The sequence below is a fragment of the Gopherus evgoodei genome, chromosome 1 (assembly GCF_007399415.2).
Source record: "Gopherus evgoodei ecotype Sinaloan lineage chromosome 1, rGopEvg1_v1.p, whole genome shotgun sequence".
In the NCBI taxonomy this organism is placed as follows: domain Eukaryota; kingdom Metazoa; phylum Chordata; order Testudines; family Testudinidae; genus Gopherus; species Gopherus evgoodei.
Genome location: NC_044322.1, coordinates 158031679 through 158046298, shown reverse-complemented (window position 1 = coordinate 158046298; position 14620 = coordinate 158031679). Strand labels below are relative to the sequence as shown.

The 14620-nt window shown below is 44.7% G+C and overlaps 1 protein-coding gene across 1 annotated transcript in view; it reads left to right on the top strand.

The window, feature by feature from the left end:
* The window catches only part of PWP2 (PWP2 small subunit processome component), a 38155-nt gene extending 28239 nt beyond the window's left edge, over positions 1 to 9916 (top strand). The window contains exons 16-21 of the mRNA XM_030576633.1: positions 733 to 841; positions 1670 to 1735; positions 2311 to 2529; positions 6138 to 6288; positions 9028 to 9102; positions 9264 to 9916. Of these exons, the coding sequence (XP_030432493.1) occupies positions 733 to 841; positions 1670 to 1735; positions 2311 to 2529; positions 6138 to 6288; positions 9028 to 9102; positions 9264 to 9414 (771 nt within the window). The 3' untranslated portion in view covers positions 9415 to 9916. The remainder of the gene's footprint in view (positions 1 to 732; positions 842 to 1669; positions 1736 to 2310; positions 2530 to 6137; positions 6289 to 9027; positions 9103 to 9263) is intronic.
* Positions 9917 to 14620: the final 4704 nt, after the last annotated feature.

Below are 14620 nucleotides of genomic sequence, written 5' to 3'. Positions count from 1 at the left end.
TACTGAATAATTTTCTTTGTGAACAACATATTTGTGCCAAAGAATGGAGGGGGAGGGAGGGCACAAAAGTTAGAATTATGAACGTAATCTGACAGTATTGTCAAATGCAAACGTTTTTAGTTAATTTAAAAGTAACTACAGTATTGCAATATCTTCCATCACTCTTCCCTTCTTGCTAGGAGCTCTTAGATCTCCACTTGTCATTCTCCTTACCTTGAATTGTCATGGCCACTCTCTGAGGAGGGCTGACCTGGGCTTTCTTTGAAACTCATTAATGAACACTCCTAAATCAAGCAGAGGTTATTGTAAGGTAAACTGAGGGGCACTCCCTCCCTCACCAATGGCTGAGCATTGACTCCACAGTACTGCAGGCTTCAGTTTCTTCCAGGAGTTGGAGAAGACTCTTGGATGAAAGTACAAAGCAATAACCATTAGGTGACTGGGCTAGCCCATTAAATGTTTGTGAATTACTCAGTTAATCCTGTTCAGAACTCTCTCTATATCAGAGGTCTCCAAACTTTTTACATCGCGCTTCCCCTCCTTACCTATTTTCCTCCTTCCGCCCGAGCCAAGGCCTGCCCGTGTCCCCCGAACATTCCTCTGCGCCCTCCCTAGGGGGGAACGCCTCACAGTTTGGGGACCTCTGCTATACATGTATTCTTGAGATACAGGGAAACGTGTTATGTTGGAGAGGAGAAGTATTTTAGCAAATGGAATATGAATATTTTTCAGGAATACTTGGATCGTAGGAAAATGACTGAATTTGGCAGCATGGCGCTGATTGATGATGGGGCTGGGGATGAGGATGGTGTTGCCATTGCTCTTCCAGGTGTAAAGAGAGGTAAATTCAGTTCTTAATCCCAATGTTAGTAACACTGCTTTTTGCCCTTGGCTCCATGGGATAAAAAAAACAACTCTGGGTCAGTGTGGGATGGACAAGGGATGCTATTAGACATGTCCACCACGCCGCCAAAATTGTTAAAGCTAGTTTGAAAACATTGTGCAGATGTAATAATCGGTGACCTGTTGTTGAATACTTTCTCACAGAGGTAATAGGAAACACATGCACTGTGGCCTAATGAGTGGAGTCTCAGGCTGGCACGCAGACTGGAGTTCAGTGCCTGGCTCTGCCAGTGACCTGCTTTAAGACTTCGGGCAAGTCATTTTCTTCCCTGTTTCTCCTACGCTTTCTGTCTTATGACTGGAAGCTCTTCGAGGCAGCGACTGTCTCTGTGTGTGGAGCATCTAGCACAACGGGGCCCCGTTTTCAGTTGAGGCCTCTGGAGGCTAATGTAATAGAAGATGACTGATTACATTTGAGTGTGTGATGAACATTGTGTCCAAAGTAGTACATGGCATGTTGGTATTGCTCATGTTTGAGATCAGAATAACAGGATGATAAGGAAAATAGCAAAATAACCAATGAGCCGAAAGGAAATATGATACCTCAGGATCTTTTTAAGTGATCTGTTGGTATCTGTTACCTTACCAATATCTATCATGCTTGCCATACCAGCAGTTCTGAACCTGTCACACAATGATTCAGCATTCCTTTGTCAGACGTATTTCTGCTGATTCGGCAACAGTAACTCCAGGGTAAGAGTTCGTATCCCCAGTGTGAATATTTAGTTGGATGTGTTGAAGACTTGCTTCTCATTTCTTGTTTCAGGTGACATGAGCTCTCGGCACTTTAAACCAGAGATAAGAGTGACATGCCTCCGTTTCTCTCCTACTGGTGGGTGTTAACAGTAAATGTAGTTTATCAGTCATGTTGAGTCTCCCGCCCCCCACTGCCTCCCTCACTGAACTGATAGGTGTGAGTCTCTAATTTCTGAGTTATTAGTTCAGATTCACCCCAGGTTTAGGGTGATATAAAGACATTGTCATGTCTCTGGTGGCTCTCCAGAGGCTATGTGAAATGAGTTGGTGGCCTCAGTCCAGTCACAGAAAACACTTGCAGAAACCACTGTTGCTAATATTGTCACTTATTGGCATTCTCTGCAGAGGCGCTGATTTCTTGTCCGTAGCGGTGATCCCTCCAGAACATGTTACAGTGTTGTGTATTGGGCATATTGTTGCCTGCGTTGTTCCTATGTCCTGGATAACCAGAAGATTTAAGTTCATAGTGCTGTCAAGCTGGCACCTTTCACAGACAGTGTTTGATCAATAAAACCATCTATAGTATTGAGAGACCACCTCTTCCCAAATCACTTTAAGCAAGCATGGGAAACAGTCTTCATTGTTCATCACTGCTCCCCAGAAAAAAACAAGTGTGTTGTGTTTAAATATCAACTGCCACTTCTCTTTTAGGACGAAGCTGGGCAGCAACCACCACAGAAGGCCTTCTCATCTACTCACTAGACTCCGGACTAATCTTTGATCCATTTGAATTGGACATTGACATCACACCTAGCAGTGTGCACAAAGTGCTGAATCAGAAGGAGTACACCATGGCCATCGTCATGGCCTTCCGACTGAATGAGAAGAAATTAATTCAAGAGGTCATAGAGACTGTACCGTGTAATGAAGGTAAGCAGGGCTCCCCTAAAGTTTAATTAAGCTAATTTGAGATCCAGATGTGTAACCCCACTTTGAGCTGAAGTCTGAGGGCAGAGTGTAGCCCTAAAACTTCCTTTTATTACCAAACATTTTATATTACAGCAAACCTACTGCATGTTTATGGAATGTTGTATTAATTCAGGACACTAGTCCTTTCTACCTCAGTACTGATATGTCTAAAGAGGAAGGGGGAGAGAGTCTTGCAGCTGAAAATAAGACTGAAAGTCAAGAAATCTAATTTCTATTTCCTCTCTGCCACTCTCCTTTTTGACTTTGCACAAGTCACTTAACCTCCTCTCTGTTCCTCAGGTTTATATCTGTAAAATGGGGATAATGTTCACCTCACAGGGCTCTTATGTCTGGCTTAATTCCTGAATCACAGAGTACTTTCAGATGTTTGAATAGAAATGGCTCTAGAAGTCATTGTTCTTATTGTATATAATAAAAAAAGGCATATTTTACTATTCTACATTACAGTGCATACATGCTGCTAAATTAATCACTTATTTGGGGACATAATTTTCCTGAACCAAAGAACTTCACAAACATAGGAACAGGAGACTGAACGTGTTCAAATAAAAATGTCATAAAGTAAATAAATCTTATGCGCTGATATTTTTATGTGGCAAGGAAGGAAGGAAGGAAGAATATAGAGTGCAGAAGTCAATGGTCGGAAGATGCAGGTTGTTTTTGTTGGTGTAGGATAGTGGATGCTTGGCACACCGGGAAAGTGATACTGTTCCGGGTGTGGGGAGCAGCATAGAAAAAGGCATAAAGGCAAGAAGGGGAGGAAGCGACAAGAGTGAGCAGGGTGTGGGGTTGGGATGGGTAGTGATCAGAAATGAAGGCAGGAGGCAAAGCCTTAGGACTGAGGATGAGGAGTCGGAATTTCAGACAGAAAGATACATGGGATAGGAAAGGAATTCAGGAAGCAGGTACACCTCTACTCCGATATAACGCGGTCCTCGGGAGACACAAAACCTCACCGCGTTATAAGTGAGACCATGTTATATCAAACTTGTTTCGGCCCTTCTTGGTTCCTTGTTCCCTGACTGCCCCCTCCAGAGACCCCCATCCCTAATCACCCCCAGGACCTCACCCCCTACTCAACCCCCCTGTCCCCTGACTGCTCTGACCCCTATCCATCCCCCCTTCCCCCTGACAGGCACTCTCCGGCAGCAGCAGGAAGCGGAGCGACGCTGCCCCAGCCCACTCCGCTTTCCTTGCCCCGGCCCCAGGTGTATTGCTGTGGGGCGGCTGAGGAAAGGTCCTGCTCTCACCTGCCCAGCGGGAAGTGGAGCGCCACAGCTGGGAGCTGACGGAGTGGAGCTGGCTGCGGCCACGTCTCTGCACTCCCCACCGCTTGTGAGTGCGGAGGGCAGCCTTTCCCCAACCTCCCCACACTCACCGTTGGCAGAAAGCAGAGCAGCTCAGCCCCAGCCAGCTCCACTCCGCCAGCTCCCAGCTGTGGCGCTCCACTTCCCACCGGGCAGGTAAGTGCAGGACCTTTCCCCAGCTGCCCCCCAGCGACCTGGCTGGGGCCGGGGCAAGGAAAGCCTAGTGGGCTAGGGCCATGTCGCTCTGCTTGCCGCTGCAGGTAAGTGCGGAGAGGTTGGGGAAAGGACACCTCCTGTACTCACCTGCAGCGGGAAGCGTAGCACTGCGGCTGGGAGCTGGCGGAGTGGAGCAGGCTGTGGCCTGGCTGCTCCGCTTCCGCCGCTGCTGGTGAGTGCGGGGGGGATCCCTTACCCCAAGCCCCCTCCCCCAAGCAACACGGCTGGGGCGAGGGAAACAGAGCGGGCTGCTCCCAGCCCCCTGCTAATCCCTCGGGCCACTCTGGGACTGTGGGGCCCCCAAAAGTGCCCTCCCACTGCTCCTGCCCCCCAGACCCTGGAGGGGGGGGTGCTGATTGCCCCTGGGACCCTCTGCCCCTTATCGAACACCCTGGCCCGGCCCGGCACCCTTAACACGCTGCTCAGGGCAGCATGTCAGAGCTTTACCGCCTTGTACGTGAACCCGCCTTATATTGGGTCGCGTTATATCGGGCTTGAGGTGTAGTAGGGGAGGAATGTGGTGGTGCTAGAAGAGGAAGGCTATTTGAACTGTTTTATGTTGGGTTGAGGGGAGAGTCAGGAAGGCTGGGGAGTATCCAATGTAGGTTGGGGAGAGCCATGCCATGAACCTGGGTTTTAGCAGTAGGGCAATGGTGGCCAAGCTGAGCCTGAGAAGGAGCCAGAATTTACCAATGTACGTTGCCAAAGACCCAAAGAAATACGTCAACAGCCCCGCTCCCAGCGCCTCCCGCCCACCGGCAGCCCCGCCAAGCTGCACCTCCCACTCCCTTCCCATAGCTCCTGACCAGCTGTTTCGTGGTATGCAGGAGGTTCTGGAGGGGAGAGGGGGAGGAGCGAGGGTATGGCAAGCTCAGGAGAGGGGGTGGGAAGGGGTGGAGTGGGGGCAAGGCCTGTGGTAGACCCAGGGGTTGAGCACGGAGCCCCTCCCCCCGCACATTAGAAAGTTGGTGCCTGTAGCTCTAGCCCTGGAGTCGGTGCCTATCTAAGGAGCTGCATATTAACTTCTGAGGAGCTGCTTTTGGCTCCGGAACCACAAGTTGGTCACCCCTGCAATAGGGACTGAGAGGAATGGGAGGATTTTAGAATTGTTATACTTAAGCCATGGAACTCATTGCAGTGACGTATCAGAGAGTTTAAGGGCTTGTGGGGATTCAAAAAGGGGATTATCCATTTACAAGGATGATGAGAAAATTCAGAGTTACATTGGATTGGACCTTTATTTGGAAGGGTTATAAATAAGGCTACGATTTTGGCATGGGTCTTTTTATTAAAGCCATGGACAGGACGCCGGAAATAAACAATGAATCACGGAAATGGACACACAGTAATCCAGTAACAAAGCCTGAGCCTTGCTGCCCAGGGCTGAAGCCGAAGAACTCTGGCATCTCTTAAAATCATGGAAGCCAAGACCTCCATAACAGAAGCATAGCCTTAGTTGTAAATTCTCATGCTTCAGGGCATTGTCATCTACTAACAAATAGAGGTTAGGAAGAAACTTCTTTTGTGGGCAGGTTATTTTAATGCCTTCCTCTGAAGCATCCTATACTGGCCAGTGTTGGGAACAGAAACACTGAATGAGATGGAGCACTGGTCTGATCTGCTGTGGCAGTTCCTATAAAGTGAGAAGCAGCAAGATTTTGCCAGAGCCTGGATGTGCAGAGAGAGGGAAAGGGTGGAGTGAAGGATGATGGCGAAAAGGTGAAGGTAGTGGAAGTTTTAATAGAAAATAAATATTATGGCAGACCCTGTTTTAGGGACAGATAGGAAGATTTTGGTTTTAAGTGCTGTGGAGGTTGGAAAATTCAGAGAGGAGTAATTTATATTCTGAAGGGCTGGCAAGTGATGTTCACAATACTGGCAGGTTACCTCCTGTCAGGTGATGCGGAATAATAGAACTGGGATAGTCTCTGAAAGGGCATCTCCTCAATTTTCCTTCCCTTTCCTCCCACCCCATTGTTCCAGTTGAAAGCTTGATGGGTTGGGGTTTTTTTGTTTTTTAAACAGTTGAAGTTGTCTGCTCATCGCTCCCAGAGCTGTATGTGGAGAAGGTGCTGGAGTTTATAGCTTCTGCCTTTGAGACATCTCATCACTTGGAATTCTATCTTACTTGGGCTCAGCGGTTACTGATGCTACATGGACAGAAATTAAAAACAAGGTGAGTGGACTTGAAAATCAAAACACAGAAAACTGGACATTTTAAGCTAAAGTTTAAAATATTTGTGAGACAGTTAAGAGGCTTCCAGCAACTATCTTTCAGATTCTGTATCGAAAAATACAGCCAAATACTTCATTATTATGACTTCCATTGACCAGTATAGGTTGAAATGTGAGTATTTGGGAGACATAACATGATTCCTGCAGTAAAGTTGCAGAGGAGGCTCTCCTAGATTGTAGGTAGAACTTCATTTGAACTTCTAGCTTTAGGTAATAAATGCATAAAGCTATAAAGAGCTGTAAGAAGACTTGTAGGAACACTATTCTTAAACAATTATTTACATTTGATGCAATTGACATCCAGTTGGGCAGTGCTTCATACCTAAGCATGCTGACTTTGTAGACTTTGCTTATGTTTTTTGTAGTCTGTCAATCACAGTTAACGCCTATGATTAACTGAAAACAAAATTAACACATTAATTGCATACCTCTGGGTGGGGAGGGAGGCATCGGGGGCGGGGAAGGCCTGAAGCCCTGAGCTGAACTGAAACCCTGCATCCCGAGAGGGGCTGAAGCCCAAAGCCCCTAGCCCAGTGGTTCTCAAACTTTTGTACTGGTGACCCCTTTCACATGGCAAGTCTCTGAGTGTGACCCCCCCCCCCTATAAATTAAAAACACTTTTTTATATATTTAACACCATTAGAAATGCTGGAGGCAAAGCGGGGTTTGGGATGTAGGCTGACAGCTCGCGACCCCCCCACCCCCATGTAATAACCTCAGAACCCTGAGGCAGGGGTCGGCAACCTTTCAGAAGTGGTGTGCCGAGTCTTCATTTTTCACTCTAATTAAGGTTCCGCGTGCCAGTAATACATGTTAACATTCTTAGAAGGTCTCTTTCTATAAGTCTATAATATATAACTAAACTATTGTTGTATGTAAAGTAAATAAGGTTTTTAAAATTTTTAAGAAGCTTCATTTAAAATTAATTTAAATTGCGGAGCCCCCTGGACCGGTGGCCAGGACCTGGGCAGTGTGAGTGCCGCTGAAAACCAGCTCACTTACCGCCTTCAGCACGCGTGCCATAGGTTGCCTACCCCTGCCCTGAGGGGTCCCAACCCCCTGCCATAGCCTATATTTGAAAATATAGAAAACCTACAAAAATATTTAAATAAATGGTGGTCTATTGTTGTTTAATTGTGCAATTAAATCTGCAACTAATGGAGTTAATTTTTTTTAATCTTGCACTTAATAGGGATTAATATTTTTAATCACTTGACAGCCCTAGTTTTTTGGAAACAGTGTAATAAATTTCTGTATTCTGCATTCCTGCCTAGTTCCTTTCAGGCAATTAGACAAGATATGAGTGTTACATTCAGCCCAACTTTCTTTTAGAGTGTTTGGGCAATTGGAATGAGGCTACTGAGTAAATTAAAAATCTGACAGCTCTTCCTAACTACTGTTTGGGAGTCACCATAGACCTGAGGAAGAAACAATTTTGTATTCCTTTCCTTGCTGCTGTGGGGTGAAGAATGAGTAGTTATTCACGCATCGTGCCATCATTTAATGAATCCAAAATGGCAATGATTCTTTCTTTTGTTTTGTTACAAAGTAGCAGTGAATCGTTTGTAAAATCCAAATTCCTGCCTTGCTTTTCTGGAATTTATACCTTGAGTCAACGTCATCATCATGATAGCAAAGAGAATTAACTTGGAAAAGTTGTCATTTGACCTCAAAATGGAATGGTTTCTGGGGCTGACTTTTACATTGGTGTTGGGGAGGGAGAAGCATTTGACTAGTTCAGCCGAAGCAACATGAGTGATAAATTGCGCGCACACGTTGTACAGGTCTCTCGGAACTTACGCACATTTAACATGCGCGATTTCAACTTTACGCGTACGGCCAGAGTCGGAGGGCATGGCCTCAGGCGGGGGGGGGGTGTGGCCTCAAGATTTAAAGGTCCTGGGGTACCAGCTGTAGCTGGGAGTTCCAGGGCCTTTAAATCACGCAGGGGGCTCCCAGCTGCAGAGGTGGCTGGTAGCCCCTGTGGCGAACTACAGGGCCTGAGGCTCCAGCCACCGTGGAGCTCCGGGCCCTTTAAGTGCCAGTCCCAGCCCAGCTGCCAAAGCTGCGGGCAGGATTTAAAGGGCTCTGCCGGGCTCCCCATTGTGGCGGGAAACCAGGCAGAGTCCTTTAAATCCTGCCTGCAGCTCCGGGGGGGGGGGGGGGGGGGCATTTAAAGGGCTCCAGCAGGCTCCCCGCCGCGGCAGGAAGCCCAGCGGAGCCCTTTAAATCTCGCCCGCAGCTCCAGCAGCGGGGTGGGGGGCCAGCATTTAAAGGGCAGCAGGGAGCCCAGTAGAGCCCTTTAAATCCCCCCCCCCCCCCGGCCCGGCCCGGCCACCGGAGCTGTGGGCAGGGTTTAAAGTGCTTGGGGATATAATTTTGACTAGATGCGGTTTTCGCTTTATGCGATAACCACGGAACGGAACCCCCCGCCTAAGATAAGACTTGCCTGTACTGAGCTAAAATTGTACACCGGTTTATTGGTGGACACAGCACAAAGTTACAAGTTTACTTGCTTTTATTCAGTGATATTTTAGATTTAGAACGTAGATATGTAAAAATGAGCTAACAATATATAACAGGCTTTTTTTAATTTTGAAGAATAATGTTGAAAAGGGATTCTAGAAATCCATGTGTAAATACAGGCTACACAGTTAATTGCTTGCTTTCTCCTTTAAAGGTCAGGGAAGCTGCTGCCCATGATTCAGTTCCTTCAGAAGAGCATCCAACGTCACTTTGAAGATGTTTCTAAACTGTACGTATTGCTGTCCTTTAAATCTTTTTAAAACTTAAACCATAGTCTTGTACAAAAGCTTAAGGCTATTGAATGTTAAGAGGGAAAATTTGTGTGATGTACTTAGATGAAGCACAACCTACCATTTAATATTTTTTTCTTCTGGTGACTTGTTTTTACAGCTGTGAATGGAATCGCTATAATATTAAATATGCTTTGGCCATTTCCCAACAACGGGGCATGAAACGTCCCGCAGAAACATCAGTGAGTGAAGAGGAGTTGGAGGATTCTAACAGCGATTATCTTATGGAAGAAGCAAGCGCACTTTCATAGGACAAATGATTTTTCCCTTAATTTTCCTATTTCTTTTTGTTTTTTGGGGACCTACAGAAGCAATCACTTGCGCCAGTGGTATTCCCTGAGATTAAGTGGCCCTCATACTGGCTTATTTTGTATATGTTGTGATATAGATTTGGAGTAATCTGAAAAGATACAGAAGCTGGTTTGATTTAGGATAGCTAAAGTGTAGTCCATACAGTCCCTAAAACATGGTTTACGGCCTCCCTCTTCCCGTAACTGAGGGAGCGAGGACGAACCTGATCAGCTAGATTTGTATCTGAACTCAAACAAGAGGATACTTGTGTTCATCTGTCAATAAAGATAAAAGCACAAGTAAAATTGTTTGGTGCGTTTATTTTTGATAAAATGTATATACATATACAGGCATTTTAGGCATTGCAAGTCACTCTCTGAAGTCTTTGCTGTCACAATATTTCTGTGCCCTGGATTAAACTCTTTTTTAGTCATTTGTGTGTGTCATTTTTCATTAAATATTTGGAGGGTTGCATATTGACCTCAACTCATTTTGAAATGTTATCCTAGTTGCATTTAATAAAATAATAATTTTATAAATTCTAAAATTATCCAAATTTTAAGCTGAATATTCCCCCCCCCAAAAGGAAAAATATTTGAGATAAATGTCATACCATAGTGTGAACAAATATCTGAGCAACGATTGTGCAGTACAGCGTCTGCAAGGAATTTAATTGGTTAATGATCAAGGGTATTGCAGTAAAGATTAATGTCCAGAAATTTCCAGCCTGTTGAATGCAACTTATACCACTATGTAATCAGAACAGTAAATATCTGAATGTTTGTTTCCCTTTTCCTTTTTTTCGTTTTAACATGACAGCTCTTCTGTTTTTTTTAACAATACAACCAGGGTTCATTAGGATGTCAGTGCAGGTTTGGGTCTGTCGGTTGCTTTAAATGTAAGTCAGCATGAGCACCAGTTAATTACTTTTTTGAGATTCTGGATATGGAAAAAACATGCACGTCTCCTATGCAATATATTAAAAGATCTCTATTGGTGAACAATATCTCACAGATTATGGATGAGGATCAGTCACAAGTGATCTTCTATTGAATTGAGTTTTGGTGAGTTTGCTTTCCTCTCTCTCTCTCTTTCTCTCAGCACTTGTGTCATAAACAGATAGCTAAGGGTTAATGTCTCTTTCACCTGAAAAAAACAGTAACCTGAAACACCTGACCAGAGGACCAATCAGGAAACAGGATTTTTTCAACTCTGGGTGGAGGGAAGTTTGTGTCTGCGTTCTTTGTCTTCTGCCTGTATGCTCTCTCGGATGAGAAGTGATTTCTGTTTCCTGCTTTCTAATCTTCTGTTTCCCAGTTGTAAGTACCAAAGATCAGATAGGGATTTATATGTTCTTTTGTATTTACATGTCTATAGTTGCTGGAGTGCTTTAAATTGTATTCTTTTTGAATAAGGCTGTTTATTCATATTTCTTTTAAGCAATTGACCCTGTATTTGTCACCTTAATACAGAGAGACCATTTTTATGTATTTTTCTTTCTTTTTTATATAAAGCTTTCTTTTAAGACCTGTTGAAGTTTTTCTTTAGTGAGGAACTCCAGGGAATTGAGTCTGCAGCTCACCAGGGAATTGGTGGGAGGAAGAAGTCAGGGGAGACCTGTGTGTGTTAGATGTACTAGCCTGACTTTGCATTCCCTCTGAGTGAAGAGGGAAGTGCTTTTGTTTCCAGGACTGGAATTAGAGAGGGTGGACTCCCTCTGCTTAGATTCACGGAGGTTGCTTCTGTGTATCTCTACAGGAGCACCTGGGGGGGGGGGGGGGGGAGGGAAAAGGTTTATTTCCCTTTGTTGTGAGACTCAAGGGATTTGGGTCTTGGGGTCCCCAGGGAAGGTTTTTGGGGGGACCAGAGTGCCCCAAAACACTCTAATTTTTTGGGTGGTGGCAGCAGTACCAGGCCCAAGCTGGTAACTAAGCTTGGAGGTTTTCATGCTAACCCCCATATTTTGGACGCTAAGGTCCAAATCTGGGACTAGGTTATTGACAACTTGGCAAAAAGGTTACTGAAAACTGTTACAGAGAAAATGTGCATAAAAATGTTTAGATATAGAAAAAATCAGTTTGCATGACTCAACTGTATAAAATAAATATTATTATATACTCTGGTGATCGAAGTAAATAAAAATACCAGTGTAAAACTGTTTTTCCATGCTTATTCTTGCGAATGACTGCTTCCTTCCACTATTATCCAGGACACACATAATTTCTATTCACTTCACTGGCCATGTTGGGTAGTATTTTACATTCTTCCTACCTGATTGCTTATCATTATTTATCATCAAAAAATCTTTTACCATTGCTGTTTTTTGGTAGTCTTCATGTCTTGCCTGTGTTGCAACATGTCAAAAAAAGATAAAAGGTATTAAAAGAGTGAAAAAGCTGGGGACACACATCAGTGATGGCACGCTGAATTGTTTCTCATTTTTAAAAAAAACCTCTTATTTTCTCAAGTGCAAACACTGGTTTTACTGGCCTCTCCCCTGGTGTTAGGGTGACCAGACAGCAAATGTGAAAAATCGAGACAGAAGGTGGGGGGTAATAGGAACCTATATAAGAAATAGACCCAAAAATTGGGACTGTCCCTATAAAATCGGGACATCTGGTCACCCTACTGGTGTTGAGAAAAGGCTGCTTAGAAGGGAGAAATCAAATAAACGAGGAAAAGTAAATGTTAAGAGAGCTAAAAGGATTATAGGTGGACAGGGATTGTTAAAATCATGAAATCTTACATGATTGAGAATAAAGTTCTACATCGGGGAGGCCAACCTGTGGAGCTGGAGCCACATGCAGCTCTTCAGAAGTTAATATGTGCCTTCTTGTATAGGTGCTGACTCCAGGGCTGGAGCTACAGGCGCCAACTTTCGAATGTGCTGGGGGGTGCTCATTACTCAACCCCTGGCTCTGCCACAGGCCCTACCCCCACTCCACCCCTTCCTGCCCCCTCCCCTGAACCTACTGTGCCCTTGCTCCGCCCCCTCCCCTGATCCTCCTGCATGCCACAAAACAGCTGATCAGAAGGTGTGGGGAGGGAGAGGGAGGCGCTGGTCAGCAGGGCTGCTGGTGGGTGGAAGCCACTGGAAGCAGAGATGGGTGGAATTGGATGGGGGGCTGCTGATGTATTACTGTGGCTCTTTGGCAATGTGCATAGGTAAATTCTAGCTCTTTCTCAGGCTCAGGTTGGTCACTCCTGTTCTACATGGTAGCAGTATCAGCATATGTTTACATAGGCTGACATTACCCCATAATTGCTGCCCCATTGCTTACAGTTTCTTGTGTGTCTTGTCTCTAGATGGTGTGCTCTTCAAGACAGGAACTGTCTTACTATGGTTTGCACAGCACCTATTAGAAATGGATCTTAGCACTGGAAGGCCACCTCAGTTATCTCAATAGTATCTAATAAATGTGTGTATGTAATATAAGCCACAATTGTATATAATATTAGCCACATTGTTACTAAGCTAGCCTTGATCTTGCACCTAAATTTGTGTGCCTGCAGTTCTTGGAAGCTAGTTTTGAAAGTTTGGCCCATAAAGGTAATACAAAGGATTACATCTGTGGAGGGAGAGCTATGCTTTTGTATTACCCACCTCAGAAACATTTACATTTATAAATGCAGTATTTTTGTGAAACTATACAGTGCAGACAGCACAATGAAACCAGATTTCTCTGTGGAAGTGCCGGGAGAACTTTCATCAGGCGTAAAGCCAGCTCCTGCACCAGCCACTCCCTGCATAGAAGGTGGTGCAGCCACCTACTCCCTTATTCCTCAGTTGAGCTAAGACAGAGCTATCAAAATAAACTTTTGTCTCACCCAAGTTGTCCAGTAACATTTTGTGACATGCTCATATAACATGGTGATGAGTGATACTGAAACCTGAACAGAATGAGTCTGGTAAGCCCAATATTAGGCCTAATATTTCTTCTGGTTTAGCCCAGTTTATGTAATTTTGAATGTGGGCAGTCAACTATAAAGCAGTGGCTCTCAAACTAGGGCCGCCGCTTGTTCAGGGACAGCCCCAGTGGGCCAGGCCGGTTTGTTTACCTGCTGTGTCCACAGGTTTGGCTGATCACGGCTCCCACGCTGCGGTTCGCTACTCCAGGCCAATGGGGGCTGTGGGAAGCGGTGCGGGCGAGGGATGCAGGCTGCCACTTCCCGCAGCCCCCATTGACCTGGAGTGGTAAACCACGGCCAATGGGAGCCACAATCCGCCAAACCTGCAGATGTAGCAGGTAAACAAACCAGCCCAGCCCACTTGACTACATTTTGCAGGGTCAGACCTTACCTACACACACTTGCACCAATTTAAAAGTGTGTTTTTAAGCCCATTTAATTAGATCCATGCACATTTCTTTGTAGATGTTCTTCTTTAATTTTGAGTGTATATTTTATCTTAATCCTGTAAAAAACAGATTTAAGCTAAACCCATTTATGCTTAAACTGAAACAAAACGTTTAAACTAATTTACGTGTCTAAAATAGCTTTAAACTGGTGCAAGTTTGTTTTTTCTTCCCATTTTCCTCTCCTGATCTGGTATTTAAAGTGCTTTGAAACTCCTGATGAGAAGTGTTATGGAAAAGTATTATTTTTAAGCCAGTAGGTTGGACTTCAAGGAGCAGGAATTGAGAAAAAGAGCTGCAGGGGTTTTGGCAGCATCCCAGTGGAGTTTCCTCTCTTTGCATAAGAAACAAAATATTTTTAAGGGACTTTCCCAAAAATGTACAGACATTCTCGTGGTTTCAGAGGTGAAAAAGAATGTTTCATACAAGAGGTCCTGAGCCTCTGCATGAGGGGCTGAGAGGAGGAGGCTGTTGAACATATTTGGCCCAACATCTCTGGTCTGTGCGATCTTTGCCTCTTGCTGCACATCATGTACCACATTTACCCTACCAGCCAGCTTGCAATACCTGGGTTTATTTTACCTGTAATAATGAACTAACAATTTTACCAAACCCTGAGTGTACAAAAATTGTGAGATTTAAAAAAGAATCTATCTTAGGGGTTTTATTTGTCTTCTAATCTTTGAACAATGTGGGAACATTCAGCTAATGTTTTCAAGCTTTTCTCTGCAACCAAGAGGGCAAGAAACCTGTTTTAAGAAACCAAACAAAAAGCTGAGGTTCTGTAAGTACATGATTTCAGGAGCCGGGG